General features: G+C 41.7%; 2 protein-coding genes across 10 annotated transcripts in view; one reads left to right on the top strand and one right to left on the bottom strand.

The window, feature by feature from the left end:
- FCHSD1 (FCH and double SH3 domains 1) overlaps window positions 1-5752 on the top strand; it is an 88503-nt gene extending 82751 nt beyond the window's left edge. For 6 of the 8 annotated variants that reach the window (XM_075602004.1, XM_075602001.1, XM_075602003.1 and 3 more), the window contains 5 exons: window positions 751-931; window positions 1914-2119; window positions 4192-4294; window positions 4503-4570; window positions 4742-5752. In XM_075602004.1, coding sequence (XP_075458119.1) covers window positions 751-931; window positions 1914-2119; window positions 4192-4294; window positions 4503-4570; window positions 4742-4807 — 624 coding nt within the window. In that variant the 3' untranslated portion in view covers window positions 4808-5752. The remainder of the gene's footprint in view (window positions 1-750; window positions 932-1913; window positions 2120-4191; window positions 4295-4502; window positions 4571-4741) is intronic. The other 2 variants (XM_075602002.1, XM_075602007.1) reach the window with 1 other exon arrangement.
- A 5686-nt stretch (window positions 5753-11438) lies between these two features.
- The window catches only part of RELL2 (RELT like 2), a 48355-nt gene continuing 42367 nt past the window's right edge, over window positions 11439-17426 (bottom strand). For both annotated transcript variants that reach the window (XM_075601999.1, XM_075602000.1), the window contains exons 7-8: window positions 14311-14347; window positions 11439-13223 (exon numbers count right to left, since the gene is read on the bottom strand). In XM_075601999.1, coding sequence (XP_075458114.1) covers window positions 14315-14347 — 33 coding nt within the window. In that variant the 3' untranslated portion in view covers window positions 11439-13223; window positions 14311-14314. The remainder of the gene's footprint in view (window positions 13224-14310; window positions 14348-17426) is intronic.

Below are 17426 nucleotides of genomic sequence, written 5' to 3'. Positions count from 1 at the left end.
AATTAAAATACCACTGGTGAGCACATTCACATGTCTGCAACCCTGCCTTTCCCCATTATCTCTCCGCATACAATGCTTACACTGCTGCATGGGATTCTGGGTAATGACATGCAAATGAGTTCTCTGTGTGTAACTTTTTGCTTCTGGTCCATTTCACAATGGAGTAGAAGCATAGTATGCCAAGAGATAATAGGGAAAGGCAGGGGTTGCAGACGTGTCGAATACATGTGAATGTGCTCGCAAGTGGTATTTTTATTTGACCTATATTAATATCTACAAGTCTAAACAATTTTAAAGCCTCAAATATATAAACATTAGACACAGTCCAACATAATACTTATGAATAATGTGAATATTAAAGAATAGCTTATCCAACAGTGTTAAAAATAGTTTTAGTATTTGGAATTCAGATAATGCTTAAATTATATTATGTATATATCCTAATCTTCATATAGGAAAGGTTGTATAATTATTAAATGATTAATTCTACATATTTTGTTTAATGACTGTGTACTGTTATAGTGAGGCATATAGGTATCACAGCGTGCAAACAATCCTGGTAGCAGGGGTTGGACGCTGTGAGAGCTTCAGAAGGGGAAGGCAACGCTTTAAAAGTGTACAAACCACAATCTGCAGGGACTGAATGAGCATAGAAGCACATCGTGTTCAATACTTGTACACCTGGAACAGAAATGTATTTATCTGTTATTAGACTGTTAGAATAACTGTATCTCCTCATTTGAACTGCAGGCTCGGAACAAGACTGCACAAATCGGCTATGTCCCAGAGAAGTACATTGCCTTCATAAATAATTCTGCTCTTAACCAGAGAGTTGCAGACTGGACATACACAGGTCACTTTGGTGGACTTCACACACAGAAAACACTCACTGGAATTTCCGAGCTGGACTGGGCTGGAACAGGAGGTGCAGGTCTTTGTATCTGTCTTGTTGCACATTCGTGTTCATTTCTGTGTAGCAACCCATCTTGGTCATCATTCTTTTTTCCACCTTGTTGATTTTAGTTCACCTGAACCAGGGGTCTCCCTGAGCAAGATTGCTGCTATATGAGCATTACGAGACCTTGGTTCATCTGCCATGTAATCCATCTGTGGTTATTGTAGGTTGTGGTACCTTTTTAGAGGACCAACAGAGTTGTTGATGGATTACATTATAGTGTACAGGGCTTTCACAGTACACTTTAAAAATAAATGTTTGAGGTTTAGATCGAAAGCTCTGTACCCTATAGTTTCATCTATGCAGAACTCTGTGAGTCCCCTAAAAGGTATCACAGTCTACAGCAAATCTATATTTCTCCAGAACCACTATGGCTACTAGAACTTTGAGCCCACATACAGTGTGACAATGGCCATGTTATCCTTCCTGAAATACCATGTCAACTAGGAATCTCACGTTCGTAAGACTGTGTCCGAGTGATGGCCCAATTCAAAAACAGTACAAAAATATGGCTGGCGTTTTTTTTTTGATGGGGAACAATGGATTTAAGTGTTTGGATGAAGAGTGGCGATTACTGGTGAAAAATATTCTAGGGGAACACCATGAAAAGTGAAATAGTGAAGCAATGCATTGCAAAGCAATCATAGCCGTAAAGAAGTTAATAAATCATATATATATTCTTTATCCCGACCCGCATTGTCACTAGTAATAGAGTGCAATTTTCATACGCATTCTGTACGTTTGTTTCTTTCAAAGAATCGGTGCCCATTGGATTGATTTGTATTTAGGGGATGAGGGATTGAGCTTGCTCCTTAATGTATTGCTGGCTTTTCTTGTGTTCTGAAATCAAGTAAATTACCATTTAACACGGCACACCTTCCCTGTTGGGATCACACATTTTCTGTCCATCACAAATAGAGCTAAAAGCTAAACTATTCTCCATACCTTTTTCTCCTAGTGTGTCTAGCAAGAGCGCTTTATGATTATGAGGGTCAGAGTGCAGAAGAGCTCACATTTCCAGATGGAGCCATCATCCAAATTATCCGTAAAGATGAAGATGGGGTGGATGACGGGTTCTGGAAAGGGGAATTCAATGGCCGGGTTGGAGTCTTCCCATCACTGGTGGTGGAAGAGCTGCTGGGGGAGGATTCAGAAGCAAACCAGGTGCACCTTCATTTTGCTACAATATACTTTTTTGTAAAGTGTCAATGATTTTTTCTTTTTTGTGTCAAAAGATTTTTGTAAAGTGTCAATGGTTCAAAGTTTAACTGATAAATATAGACTGTGACTATTATTTTATAATGATTTTTGTGTATTTTTCTAATGCCAAAAATTGCAATCTAATCGCCTGACACACTTGAAGATAAGGTAACTTGTTGAATGTCTGGCAAAGTAATTTGAACTGGGTTGTCATACTCTGTAGCATGTGCTTTTACCACAAAGCTACTGGATCTCTTTTTATTTGTCATTCACATTGCATCATTCAGCCGTGTATTTTAGTAGTGAACCGATGCTTTAAAGTACTTTTCAAACAGTTCCTTAGATGATAATCTTCTCTTATACACCAAGTTACTGTTTGCAGAATTTTTCAATCTATTAGAGTGCCAGTCTATCTCGCAATCTGGCGATTACGTCATTTGTAAGAATAATTTTCTCTATTCTAAACATTTTGTTTTTATGAAATGTTTCCTAAAAACCTACATACATGATCATTGAACAACGGGTCATGTGGTCTGTTCCCTTTCTTTTCAAAGAAGAAATACATTTTCTGAATTTGTCTGCTTTGATACTGGTTTGTAAAGTAACTTGTCGGGAAGAAGAAAACAGTCACACGGTCTTAATCTTCATCAAGTTTATTGTGCCAGTGAAACCAACGTTTCGGCAGGACAAAGCTGCTTTTTTCAAGGTGAGGGCTCTCACCTTGAAAAAGGCAGCTTTGTCCTGCCGAAACGTTGCTTTCACTGGCACAATAAATTTGATGAAGATTAAGACCCGTGTGCCTGCATTCTTCTTCCTGACTATTTACCTTGGGACCCTTGGATCTCCCTGAAGCAAGTGCACCGGCAGCCACGTACCCCCCACCTCTATACCAGTTCATTGAGTGCGTGTACTACCCTCCTTTGTTGTAAAGTAACTAGTGCATTGTTTATTTAATGGTGAAGTTAAGCTACCTGGGGAAATGTAAGGCTGGAGAAGTATAAACAGAGGTGAAATTCCATTCATTTACTATGTGAAACAGAAATAGTTGATGCATGTTCTGCTGACTTGATGTAAGGTTTTATAAACCACGGCCTATTACTTCTGCATTAGAATAAGTGCAGCATAGCATACTGTAGCTAGGATAGTTTACACCCCGTTACAGAATTTCCTACCTACTTCCTGTGTGTACATTCAGCAAGACCATGCTTTGGCGACCACAACCAGTGACCTATTTGTACATAAAGTACTGTAATTACATGCACATTTTATTCTGGAACTCATTGTTAATCTCTAAAATATGGGCTGTTCCGTGAGAAGTGGATTTTTTTTAATGACCGATTACCAGGTTTCTTCAATAAAGGATTTGAAAACTGCCTTTTCATGATTTGGCATCCCTTTAGTAAATATGTAGGCAAGGAAGGATTTATACAGGATCAAGAGAAATTTATGCTAAAAGATGCATTTGCTTAGAGCTTAGCGCAGCACAAAAAAACCAGAACTGATAACGTTTCAGGGCATCAGCCCTTTCATTAGATCACCCCCAGTTTTAGTGCAGTAACATTAATCAACATTTAAATCCAACACCCTTTGAAGATTTTTCTATCTTTTATAAACATTGAGTGCAGCCTTTACCCATTTATTTTGCTTGAGTAAATATCCCACCTTCCATTGGCCTGGACAACTGGACTATCAGAAAGAGAAACTTTCTACATTCTCCATCCCATTTCTAAAAATAGGAGTGAAAACACATTCAATAGTCTTCTAACAATAGTTTTTCAGGTTTTTTTTTTTGTTTTTTTTGGCAGCTACAGTATTCAAAGAAAGGAAACAGTTAAGATAAACAAATTAAATACTACTTACTCAGCCAATCATCTCAGTAAATGTAATTGTTATTTTCAGATCAACTAGCATACATTTTAAGATATTTTGGGCCTCGCTGTTATACTTGTGCTGCAGTTAGAGCTGTACAACATTGTATATATAGGGTTGGAGGGATCCTTAGAGCATATTAGCTATTTGGCTTTATATTTCTGTAGGATCTCCCATCTCCAGCACCACCTTCCTTTTCACCACCTGTGCTTGCTCAGTTTTCCAGCCAAAGGATCCAGCTACATGGAGCAGCATCCTCAGCAGAGTCGGGTATGTGCTTGCACATTATTGTATAGGTAATTTTGTGTTATGATGCAGGGAACAACCCTGTGAAAGGCTTTTTTTTGGAATGTTATCACCACGATTGATTGATTTGATAATTATAGACCGTTTGGCCAACTGTTCTTTCTACACTTATTCTAATGCAATGAGGCCGTAAGGAATTGGATCCGCTATCAGTGCTTTCCTCTGCTTTCAGACACCAGGCAAGATGGTTCGGGGAGTTCTCAAGGCTCACCAGACTTCGCCGCCACACGCTTGAGACCGGTAAGTGGTTATTAAGAGAAATAGATACTCAAAGGTCCTACAGAGAAGGGAATACTGAAGATTTTATAAGGATTCAACAGCAATCCTCATCTGTATAGCTGTATCACATTTCATGCACCACAGCTGTATTATTGACCTCCTTAAAATGAGTTCATATCTTTCATTCTGCAGATGCGGGCAGCTCCTCCACCACCAACAAAGCCATCTGAAGCAGGAGTAAAGGAACACTTTTCTTGATCACCTAGGCTAAGCCACCGGCCTAGCGTTAAGTCGGTAGCTTGCACCCTGCATGAAATACGTTCACCGCCCAGAAGAAGCCTTCCTCTTGCTTGTGAAAATGGGATTACCTGTAGGAGGCCCAGAGTTTATGTGGAATGTGTACATTTAGAGTGTGCGGTATCTGGAATGGCTCCACCTTGGGATTTGTGCTCACAAAAAGAAGAAACCAGCGTTGATACAAAAGTGACTGAAATACTGTATTCTTCAGAAGAGCCACTAGTCGAAAAAAGTGACATTTAAATTGACTCCCAAATCGGCAACCTCCCTTTTTATTATGCTGTTTTTGGACTATTAAGATACTCCCCGCAGGGTGCTTTTTTCCTGTTAAGGATAATACATATTTTAAGGGCTACCAGTGAAAAAATGTTAACAAAATAAAGTCGCTTATTGGGATAATAATTATCCTCATTCAGATCCTTTCACCTTTTCTGCGGTGTCTTGTGTCTTTTGGCTGGCCTTTTCCAACGCCTCTTCTAATCTAATTATGACGAATGGTGAAAGACAGCACTGGGGATATTGGATTTTAAATATTATATTTGTAAAAGGTTCACAATGCAATTACAATCCGGTCAGGATACTGTTGAGTTATCCTGAATAGTCCCAAAATGTTTATAAAAATAGAAAGTCTTCTAAAGCTTAACTTCAGAGTATTTATTTCATATATTTTTTTTTTTTTTTCTATTTTATTCTCTCTTCCTGTTGTCAAAATGTACTGATTGTACACTTGCTGACATGCAATAAATCAGTATGGTATTGTATTGCTGAAACTGCATTTTCACATTTGGCTTATACAGTACATGCAGTTGCCTCCAATTCTTGTATATTGCTCTTGCTCTCCCTTGTCACTGCTCTCTGTAAATTGAAGGAAGTGAAAAGTTTCAATACAGTATTGCTATGTTGAAATAGCTGCTTACCCTGTACGTTTTCTTTGTTTATGCTGCCACTGAATAAGCCTTTTCTTTTTCATTACTTTCATGGAACAATGTTAGATTTACTGTGTATATTGTTAATTTGATCTTTGAAAAGCTGCCAACTACCCAAAACAATTGTCATCTGTTCCAGTTTTAGTGCATCTCCGCTCCCCCTTACTTGTGTATTTTAGCCGGTGTCCAAAAACACAGTGGTCTTTTATCTATTTTTGTTTTTTAGTGCAGTAACACATTTCGGAGCAGTGGGTTGCTGGCTTCTGGCAATGAAAGAAGTTAAATATTGCACAATGCAGTGGGAGGAAACTCAACGAGTTTTGCACCAACCGTGAACTCGACGTCCTGGTGTTGATAAGACCAAAATAAGGCTTGTCATCTGTTGCTTATTAAAGCAGTGGTTCATGTGAGTGACCCCCCACTAAAAAATAAATACTAGACCCAGTTTCACTACATACCTCAAACCCTTTAGTATTTCCTGAAGAATGGACACCCACAAAATATTGTAGGCTCAGGCTATTGGTTACAGATGTTGGCCTTTATAATATATAGAGAGTCCGTAGCCACTACTGCCCCAAAGATCTACAGCCACCTTCAAATGCTAACGGAGAAACTCCTATGTGAAAAAAAACCTCCTTGTATGTTGTTGGAATACCCAGCTAGGAATCAGGGACCATACTTACTATGTAAGGCACCTTATGACCTAATTGAACGGGCTAAAGGTGCCTTATGGCTTACCAATGCTTACTAAATATAGCTTTGTGTGTGGAGGTTCTTTTACATCACACTTTATTTAGCAATGAGTGAGGTTTAGGGGATTAGAAATGCAAAGCCATATTCCGGATAATGATATATACATATATATTCCAATCTGAAAAAATGTTTCTGTCAGTTTGTGCCCCCTGTGATTGGCCGGGGACGGCCACATCTCATTGGCCTACGGGGTGGGCTGATGTCACGGCCATGCCTACGCAGGGCGTGACAGACACACCACCCTTAGCACACAGCCACCACCCCCAGGGAACCGGGAATCAGTCCCTCCTCCCCCCTCCCTCCCCCCTCCCGTTGCCGGCGCCACCCCCAGGGAGCCGGAAACCAGCCCCCCGTCTGCCACCACCCCCCCCCCAGTGAGCCTGGAACCAGACCCTCCCCCCCCCCGGCCGCCGCCACCCCCAGTGAGTCTTATGCCAGAACGCAGCGCGCCACCGCCACCTCCAGTGCCTGTGAACACCGTCTCCCGCACCCCCACCCCTCCCCCACGGAGCCGGCGCCGACAACCAACCCGCCGCCGCCACTCCAGCGCACCATCACCACCCCCGCCGGGAACTAGCCCCGCCCACCCCCGCAGCACACCGCCACCACCACACCCATCCCTGTGAACACCCTCTCGCCTCCCCCCCTCTCACCCCCACAGGGCGCCACCGCAGCGCACCCCCACTGCCTGTCAACGAGGGGGGGCACAGCTGTGAACGGGGAGAAACGGAAATCTGAACGGGGTGCCGCATTACTGTGAAGGGGTGGAAATGCCGGACACAAGAGAGAGGGGGGGGGGGACAGACGGGAAGTGGGGGACAGAGAGGGGAAGTGGGGGACAGAGAGGGGAATGGGTAGAGAGACACGGGGGGGGAGCAGACAAAGAGGGTGGGAACAGAAAGAGATGGGGAGCAGAGAGGGGGGGAACACAGAGACGGGGAGCTGTCGCCACTAAGCCGGCGGAATGGGAGGGGGGGCTGCGCTGTGCACGGGGGGGCCGCAGTAATGTGATGGGGGGGGAGAACACAGGAGAAAAGAGTGGTGGAGAGAGGGGAAGTGGGACAGAGAAACAGAGAGGGGGGGAACGGAGAAACAGAAGGGGAGCGGAGAAACAGAGAGGGGGAGCAGAGAAAGAGAGACGGGGAAGCGGGAAAATTACGTCCCGGGCAACGCCGAACCTTGATGGGTATTATCAGTGTGAGGTTGGTTTATACTTGCTTTGCAATATTTCTTGGCTGGGTAGGTTTACCATTACATTTTAAGTTATGGTGGGGGAAAAAGGCAACAAAAAACCTCCACATTTAGCATATAGCCAATAAAGAATAAATGGGCTCCATGTGTATGGATATTCCAGGCAAAAGGTGACACATTGTGTGTCACCAAGAATTTCCAAGAATCCCTTGCTGCAGTGGGAGCACTGTATGCTAGGTGATAATGGTTGAAAAGCAGGGTTGCAGACCTAAGACATGTGAATGTGCTCACAATATAAATATATATACACACACACACACACACACACATATCTTGTGCAGCCCCTGCTATTGGTATACTGTGGTATAGCTATCAATTACTGCAGGAGCTTTCAAAGTTACTTCCCACAATGCCTTGCCGCTGTCAATGCAAAGCATTGTGGGGAGCGAATGTGACGGTTAAGGAGTAACCAGGCTCCCTAATAAAGGTCAAGCCCATTTGGTTGCCCCTGATCCATGTTTTGGGGTCCTAGAGTGTCAGCTCTTGGACCTGACTTTTGTGTATGTACTGCAGTGCCTGTATGTAAAATATGCGACAATAAAGAATTTGTATGTTTTTGTCTTTTCAGGAGTGCCAGCAAGCAGAGATTGCTAGGCTATGAGGTTCAGGGTGGGTTTTGTGGAGAAAGTCTTTGCAGATTGTGGCTATGTAGTGGGGTTCCAGAGTTACTGGATGCCCCAAAAATGTAACCAGGAATCAGGTAAGATTCTCGGATACAGTGAAATACAGTGCTCCGGTCAAAATCCTACCCTGAAAACTTTCTTGCAGCTCACCGCCAGGAGTCCCTGCTTCAGCACAGACCAGAAAGGTAAAAGGGTCGTAGGGGATCAAGGTATCCCCAGAACGGTACAGGGATCCCTAGTATGGAGGGGGGTGCCCAGTTCATGCCCAAGTCACCCTAAACCTGGTATAGGGGTTCAGTGGGTGCTCCAGCTATAAGATAAAGCTGCAAGGTTTATTTTATATAAAAAATGTAAAGTCAGGTTTTTGCAGTGTGGCAGGGATATGGCTTGTGAGAATAGCAAGTATAAATTCTTATTCTATCCCTGACACCAAAGAAGGACTTACGACATTTTTAGTAAGACACAGTTTCCAAGTATATTTTATTAAACGGGTATGTTTAAAATGTATAATGCTTGGTGCACTGTATATGACCTGGGGATTTCTAAGTCCATGGTTCTGAGAGACCAGCTGGCTATTAAGTTGGTGCCACCAAGTCTGCTTGGGTCCTGGACTTGAAAGCTACAGAGATGCCATGGTATTGGGGCAGGCGGAGTACCGGAGTTATCCTTGAGTACTCATGTCCTGGCATGAATCCGGGCTATCAGGCGACCATTTGCCCGGCCCCAGACTTTGAGGAGCCTGGCTCGGCAGGGGGTTCTATAGGCTAAGAGGCAGAGGTGCCAGGTTGGCGTATGCCCCTTTGCAGAATTGAAAACCGTGCCCACCTAGCTTCAGGGTACCGGCAAAATGCTGATAGGCTGGTGGCAAAATTCCCACGCTCTGATTGGTTGAGGTAGTCTGTGAATGGGACTGAAATCCTATACGAAACCTAGCACTTTTCGGGGCCAAGTTCTGAAAAGAGAACGTAGCGGATGGAAATACAAGCCGAAAAGAGTACCAGGACGTTTGGTACTCGCTCCCAGTCAAGGGATTTCAGCACCTCCAGAGTGGAAAGAGCGGTGGCGGCAGGAACTGCATGCCGAGTTCAGTACCAGGACTTTTCGGGCTTAGTCCCAGTCATCTAAAGGACTTGTAAAGACTTTCTGTGCTATTTCAACTAGGAAAGGTTAGTTTTGTAGCCCAGACCCCCAGTAAGTGTGTTTTCTTCTGTATAATTGTAATCCACTGTGTGTACATCTGTTTCAATGGAATAAATGATCATTTGTTTTACTTGGTTTTGCTCAATGAGTGATCCCGGTTTAAAGGTGTAAATTCCTGGTCTCCCGTGTCTGCGACTTTGGAAGCTCCTGCTGTAAATGACAGCTACTGTACACCACCCATGCTAAGGTGCCGTTTGGGGCCTTACAAAGTACGCAGGCCCCACACAAGCTCAGGATCCCACTATACTGCCTGGGATCCACCATTACAGATTTTATGGGTGAACCCATTGGCGACACCTCGCGTGAACCCTAGGGGTTCCCAAATCGCCTGTTGGGAATCACTGCTCTACAGGATGCATGTTCCTGTACACTGGGAACATTTAAAGAAAGCATCAAATATGTCAACCTAACTGACCCAATTGCTGTTCCAACCCCTCCAGTGGCCTGGCATCCTGCAATGGGTACATTTAGTTTGCAAAATGCCTTGATTCTGATACCTACAAATAATTAAATAACACAAATGTATTTAGCCTCTAAGGCAAAGCCACTTAGAAAGAAAACATAAACAAAGAGCACATATTCTACTCCTTTATAGGTCCAGAGCTGTAATGGCTTCTGCTTGTTAGGGTAACAGTTCTGTGTCCATGCATTGCATCCATTTCAGACTGGGCGTTGGTAGGGGAGATGCTACACATAGGCTGGGGTAATTTGGGAAGGGGGGGATGACCATACAAGTAAAGCTGAATCAAAATGTAACCCCATTGCTGTCACAGGTGCCTGTAATGCATTTCTAAAGGTTGCTTTGCAGGCCTGTAAGGCAGCCCGTGTGAACTGCCAGCTAGTTAGCAACATACTGTACTTTGCAATTACTGTAAAGTGAAAGCGCTCATGTAACACTCTTCAGAACATTTTACGTTTCAGATTTTCCAACACATTTAATAACTTTGCAAATCTATGTCCGAACACCTAACTGCAAAAAAATATGACAGCGAATATCACAAAATATACGATGCACACAGCTTTTGTTAACGAATATAGAATTTATGTATCAAGGCCAAAGTGGGGAAATTCTGGAACAGAAACACGGAGATGCCTCAAAGAAAAACATGCTATTGGTTTCAATGGAACTTGTTTCCTTGAACCGTGGTGCAGGTATTATGTCCCCCAATTCCTCAACTTTTGCCTTGATAAATAAACCCTGTGACTGATCTAATAGCTCATTTAGGAAACAAACCACATGGCAGCAATGCGAAAGTTGGAGTGATGAAGACTTTGAGGGCAGACATTTTTAGAAGTCCCTGCAAAATTAGCTATACACGTATTTCTCTAACAGAGATGTGCTTTAAAACTTTGCAGTTTGTGCTCACGATGAGAAAAAAAAAACAAGTAATGAAAAGCAAATCCGCAAACCTGTTACATATTGTAAATTGTGTATGTGTAGGACTACCCTGAATTAATAACTGATAGAGTCTACTGTAGATAGCAAGGCAAAAATTAAGCAAGTCCATGGCAAAAGATAAAATTAAAAAAAATCCTATTGATTTTCATGGGACATTTTTTTTTTATCATACCTACAGTATGATGCAAAGAAGGGTGGGTAGCTGTGTTAGTCCTTCCATGTAGTAGCCAAGGAGAGAGAGGGAGTAGGTGGTATGATACCTTTTATTTGGTTACCCGATGAAGGACCCTGAGAACATAACTACTTGTTGGTTCAATAAAATATATCATACCACCTACTCCCTCTCCTTCCATTGCTACTACATACAGTATGATGGAGTTATTTCAACTTTTGTCTGGCTACATAAACCCTGATATACGGTATGTTGAGCTTCAAACGCGATGATTTGATGTTTTTTTTAATATAATAAATACAGACAAGTACAGGTGTTTTCAATTATACCAGCCCCCTTCCCGAATTGATGCTCAGGAAGTAAGTTACTAAATCTGATTACCTTTATCATTTCGGTGGGAAAAAATACATTTGACTATCACCTTTCCTTCCATTTATAATCTTTGTTCTAAATTAAAACAAAGTAATATTTTAAGACTTTAAAAAAAAATGTATAAATATTTGTACGGCATTTATTATCTTTTTTGGTCACATAGTTGTCTTTTAAATATATCACTGCATCAATGCCGCTGGCTCCCTCTGGGAACGAGTGTTTATGGGCAGGTTAATAGTGATCAGGAGTGTAGAGGCTGTAAAAACGCCTGCTGCTATGGCTTCATTTTCTGCTGTGTTGGGGGCCCTGGTGTATTTACCTTGTCTCATAACTTAAGATCTGTTTAATAGCTTTTGCAATTGAGCCCAAAAGCCATACGCTGAGCATCACAATGGAAAATAACAGACACTGTGCTATAATCTCTATTGCTTTCCCACAGGCAGCACACACATTGTAAAAGAGGAAACAATCACATTTTCTCTCTTAGGAATGACACTATATTTCCATGATCTCACTGTGAAAAGTATACACCAGGGCCTTGGGTTGTTGAGCGCGAAGGCAGTGTTTGGTGGGACCTGCAGTCAAAGGGGCCTGGCCGATCACCCCCAGTTGACCTGGTCCCTGTTCCCCCTCTTTCCACCTTTTTGGCAGCCCTGTTTATGGCTTGGGTTTGTTTTAATACCTAATGGATGATCTTCTACAACATACAGAGCATCAGTCAACATAATTTAATCAGTGTGGTGTCAATGATGTCTTATTGTGGTGATATACTGTAGACTATAACCAGGTAATGAGATGCCTCATATAATCCTGTCTGATGGGAGACCTTATAAATAGGTGGCAGACTAATGAGTGGAACAGAGCTTCTCTCTTTGATCTGAATGTTAGATGTGCCATCATTTTTTTTCTCATGTTAAATACAAAGAAAATAAGCTGCTCTTAATTTGTACCGACAAGTCATTTAGCTTAAAAACCATTTAACGAAAACATCTCAAGAATGGATGTGGTATTTCTAAATCTCGAGGTACAACAGACTCTATTGTTATTTTTGGTTTAATTAAATGTATTGTAATCACTTAAAAATCACTTAAAACCAAATATACTGTTGGTCAGTGTATGCATGACAACAACCAGAGCCAATTAGTGTTCGATCTATTAAAGTCCTGATCATTGGACAACTCTATTGAAAAATCAGAAACCTTTGGAGCCTTATACTGTAGTTAGTGAATCTCATGCCCCTTATTTATAATGTGTGTAAAATGGTGTAATCACAATGCCTGCGACTTCCACTCGATGAACATGAGTTGAGAGGTTACAAAAACCTGAGAGGGTCTCGGACATGACACTATGGTAACACCTAAGTGAGTCTCATTTCCCACAGGGATGAATGCCACGATTCAAATTTGTGCATTGTGTGAGCTCTGGAGGAGGAATTCCCCTCATGCATGAAACCTTTTCCTTTTATAGAAGTTCAGGTTAACGGGGAAGGACCAATTAGAGATTTAAATATTAAAAACAAAAACTTTGCCCATGTTGTGTCTTGTTACATCAGCCTTGTCTGTGCTATAAAACTTCATACATGGCACCATCTTGCTTTCAGTAGCAGTTGTTCCAGTGGATAAATGAGGTTTCGTCTGGACTTTGCTGGAGCTTCTGGCAGCTGAAACAGACTTCAAAGTAGCTGCATATCAAAAACAGAAAAAAGGGACATTGTAAAAACTGCAGAGATCATACAGGGAGATGCAGATTAAAATAAGATAAAATATCACCCTGGCCAAAAAACACTCCCCTCCCCCTCCCCCACACACACACAAATTGGTCACGAGTGTAAAATGTATAAAAGAACACGAGACATATTGCCGAGTAAAAATAATAATGATTTACTGGAGCAGTTAAACTACAATGGTTGGCCTGTCACAGGTGCATAGCGAATTCAGGATTAATCACAGAATTGCAGAAGATGAAAAACTCAATGAGTACTCACAAGGAGCTTCGTAAAAAGAATTGTTGTGATCAACATTTTAGCCCCACACGACGACCTTTATGAATGTCCTTAAAAAGGTCCTAGTACAGTATGTGACCTAAAAGTTAATCCCAGTAAACAACTCTTTTTATGTAGGTCCATGCGAGTGTTGGTGAGTTCTTCACCTTCTAAAATAACACAAGGCAACCAAAATGCATGCAAAATAATTTATGATTACCACTTGTGTATTCTAACTGGCCTTTTTAGATGCTATTTGAAGACCATTCTCTACTCGTACAAGAAGCAGGAAGTGGAAAGGAGCGCACGATCCAACAGGAGCAAGGAGAGGACCCAATTCCAAAAAAATATAAACTTTAATGTGTCATACTGTAGACCTAAAATCCAACGCTGGTGCGTTCTTTATCTTTGGCTTTGGCTATCATTGGTTATTATACCTAGCATTTGAGCGCTTCTCCATCTATCTACTCGTACAAGAAACCTTTTTGTTTAATTTTGTTGTTGGTAGTCCTGGTTTCTCAACATGCTGAACTTTGTGTGTGTTTGTGTGAGTGTACTGTATATAAATATACGTGTATACTTGCGTGATATATATACTGTACAGTGATACTGTATACTGTACTGTGACAAATTAAGTTTGATTCCGATGGAAACTATGTGATTGTTATGATTTATAATTGGAAATGTTGTGTATCTGGGGAAAAGTTAAAATCCAGGGAAATATGCAAGGTAAACTGTTCAATAGATAATGTTTGCAATTAATATAAACACAAAAAAACAGACTTACAGTATCATTTCTTCCGGGAGGAATCGTCTTGTTTTATCTATGGGAAAAAAACAGAAGACATTATTGATAATATTCACCCCGATAAAGTTTCAGCCAGAGCAAAAACGTTGTTTCTCAATGAAGATTCAACTATTTTTGCTGCAATTCAGCATGCTTGTTACTACATCCTCTTGCAAAAATATTACCATTACTCTTGAAAACTGCATTACCACCCAAAAAATACCTTCAAGCTACAGTAAACATATATAAGGAGAAGGCAAACAAAAAACCCTAGTGAAACATCATCCAATGATGTCAAGGGAAAAAAATGCTGACTCAATAACGGCAATCAGATTTCTCAGTGGATCAACATCCTAACTATGTTTACTTTATTTGGTATATCCCTGTATACCTTTCCTTTCTTAAAAAAAAAAAAAGATGTCCAATCTTTTTTTTAAGATATCTAGTGTATCTGCCATCACAGTCTCCATGGGTAATGAATTCCACATTTTAACTGCCCTTACTGTAAAGAACCCTTTCCTTTGTTTGTGAAATCTCCTTTCCTCCAACCTTAAGGGATGACCCTGTTGTTGTTTGTACTGCCCCTGGAATAAATAGTTCTTTTGCACGCTCCTTGCAGTGAGCCTGAATATATTTGTATATAGTTATCACTTCCCCTATTAGACACATCTTTTATAATGTAAACAAATCTCATTTAGCTAGAAATATGCCAGATTATCCATCCCCTTTATTAATTTGGTGGCTCTTTGCACTTTTTCTAGTTCCATATTTTTTTTGTTATGGAGTGGTGCCCAAAACTGTACTCCATATTCAAGGTGTTGTCTTACTAAGGCCACGTCCATGTTTAGTGCTTGCGGGCGGAGGCGCGCTGAGGCGTGCTTCCGCTTGGCACTGAGCCCCTACAGCCGCAATGAGAGCGCCTTTAGTAGGGGCTCGCCTACGCTTCCGCGCGATTGCGGAAGCGTGGGTCTTAGGGAAATTTTACATTTTCCCGCTTGCCGGCGCGCAGGGCCGGTCACGTGAGCGGTTCGCCCAATGAGGGCGAACCAGCTCCGTGACGTCACTGGCCCGCCCGCTGACATGCCCCCGGACGGCGCGCTGTCTGAGGCCAGGGCGCGCTGTCTAAGGCCCTGAGCCTCAGCGCGGCTCCACCCGCCAGAACCATGGCCGAGGCCTAATGCTTTATACAGTAGCATAATTATGCTTACTCACTTTCCATCCATACCTGTTTTATGCAAGATGAGATCTTATTTGCCTTTGCAGCTATGGCCTAACATTGGGCACTATTGCTAAGCCTGCTGTCTTCAAGCACTCCTAAATCCTTCTCCATCAAGAATTGACCTAATGTTGTCACATTTAATTTGTAAGTCGCCTGCCATTTACCTGCCCAAGTTTCCAGTCTATCCAAGTCCTTCTGGAGATAAATTACACTCTGCTCTGATTTTACTACCTTACACAATTTAGTATCATCAACAAAGATGGAGACAGCTATCTATGCCAAACTCAAGGTCATTAATAAACAAGTTAAAAAGCAGTGGTCCCAGTACCTAGCCTTGAGGTACTCACAACTTTAGCCCAACCTGAAAAGGTTCAATTTCTGATAACTCTCTGGTCTATCCTTCAACAAGTTCAATCCAGGCGCAAATATTTTTACCAAGATCAACTTTGTTTATTTTGTACACGAACCTCTCGTGTGTTAACGTATCAAAAGCCTTTGCAATATTGTCTTGGAATGTTTTGTAAACGTAAACGTGGGCATCTTAGTTCCTTTATTCAATGCCTCTTGTTGCCTTTCACCTTAACTAGCTAAATTCACGCCAGGGAAGACATGTACGTGATTTTTATTATATTGTATTTGGGTTGGTAGAAACAGAGTTAAAAAGTTTTAACTGTAAATGAAAAGTGACATTTTATAAAAACGATATACGAAAATCATATTGCTTGTGCTAAATTTATAAGGAATCGATGACCAAAATTTAACCCATTAAACCTCTGTGCCATTAGTTCCATTTTGTACCTTTCCAGGTCTGAGCCTGTAAAATGCTACTAAACCAGGGGTGGGCAACTCCAGTTCTTAAGGGCCACCAACAGGTCAGGTTTTCAGGATATCCCTGCTTCAGCACAGGTGATACAGTCTTCGACTGAGCCACTGTTTGAGTTCCCCGTGCTGAAGCAGGGATATCCTGAAACCCTGACCTGTTGGTGGCCCTTGAGGACTGGAGTTGCCCACCCCTCATCTGTTTTCAGGTGGGGGGTGAGATTGTGCTCCTCAATAAGAAGTAGGTATCTGTTCACTGGGTCTTTAACAGGTCAGCAATGAGGAAGAGAAATGCATGGTTCCAAGAGAAGCTGAATTCAAACGCATTAGTGATCAATGTCATTTCAGCATCTTTGATAGTTCCAAATTAAACATCGCTGGCTCTTAAACCGTGTGAAAAAAATAAAGATATCTCTATTTAGTTTTAGATTTCATTTAGTACACATGCTTTTTTTGTTTACCCACATTTGGAGGTTACTATAACATAATGTGGTCATTGCTACTGTACTTCTATACTGACTTTAAACCGTTTATTAACCAAGTAAAATGCATCATTTGGGGGGAAAACGGAAAGCATAAAGCACATTTTAAAGGTCACAAATGATGGTAACAGCAGAATGTGTTCTATGCTTCTCGTCTGCATGTCTTTTAATAGATGCTTTTAAAAGCCATTAGTAACTGCTGATGAAGTGCAGGCCCCCATAATGTCTGGGCTCAGTTCCAGTAAACTAGGTCATTGAACACCCTGAAAAGAAGTACATATATTATGGTCATTTACAAACCATCTAAGTCCCTACAATAGACACTCAATACTTGGACCACTGACCACCCAGGCACTATATTCAACAAACCAAACGCCCTTCCATTCTCTGTGCTACTGGGTTTGCCACTGCGTGTGAGATCAATGCCTCAAGCATTGTAGCCTGATTAATTATGTTTGGAAACTAGTTGCTGTCAGCAATGTCTTCTTCTAAGCTATAAAATGAGCAAGTTGCTTTCCTCCAGTCTCTATGGGAAACATGCTGTTTACAAAGGAAATATCATTGGGATCTGCTATGCCAGCAAATTTGTGAAGTCG

Source organism: Ascaphus truei, chromosome 5, assembly GCF_040206685.1.
Source record: "Ascaphus truei isolate aAscTru1 chromosome 5, aAscTru1.hap1, whole genome shotgun sequence".
NCBI lineage: Eukaryota > Metazoa > Chordata > Amphibia > Anura > Ascaphidae > Ascaphus > Ascaphus truei.
This window is presented reverse-complemented; position numbering and strand designations above follow the sequence as displayed.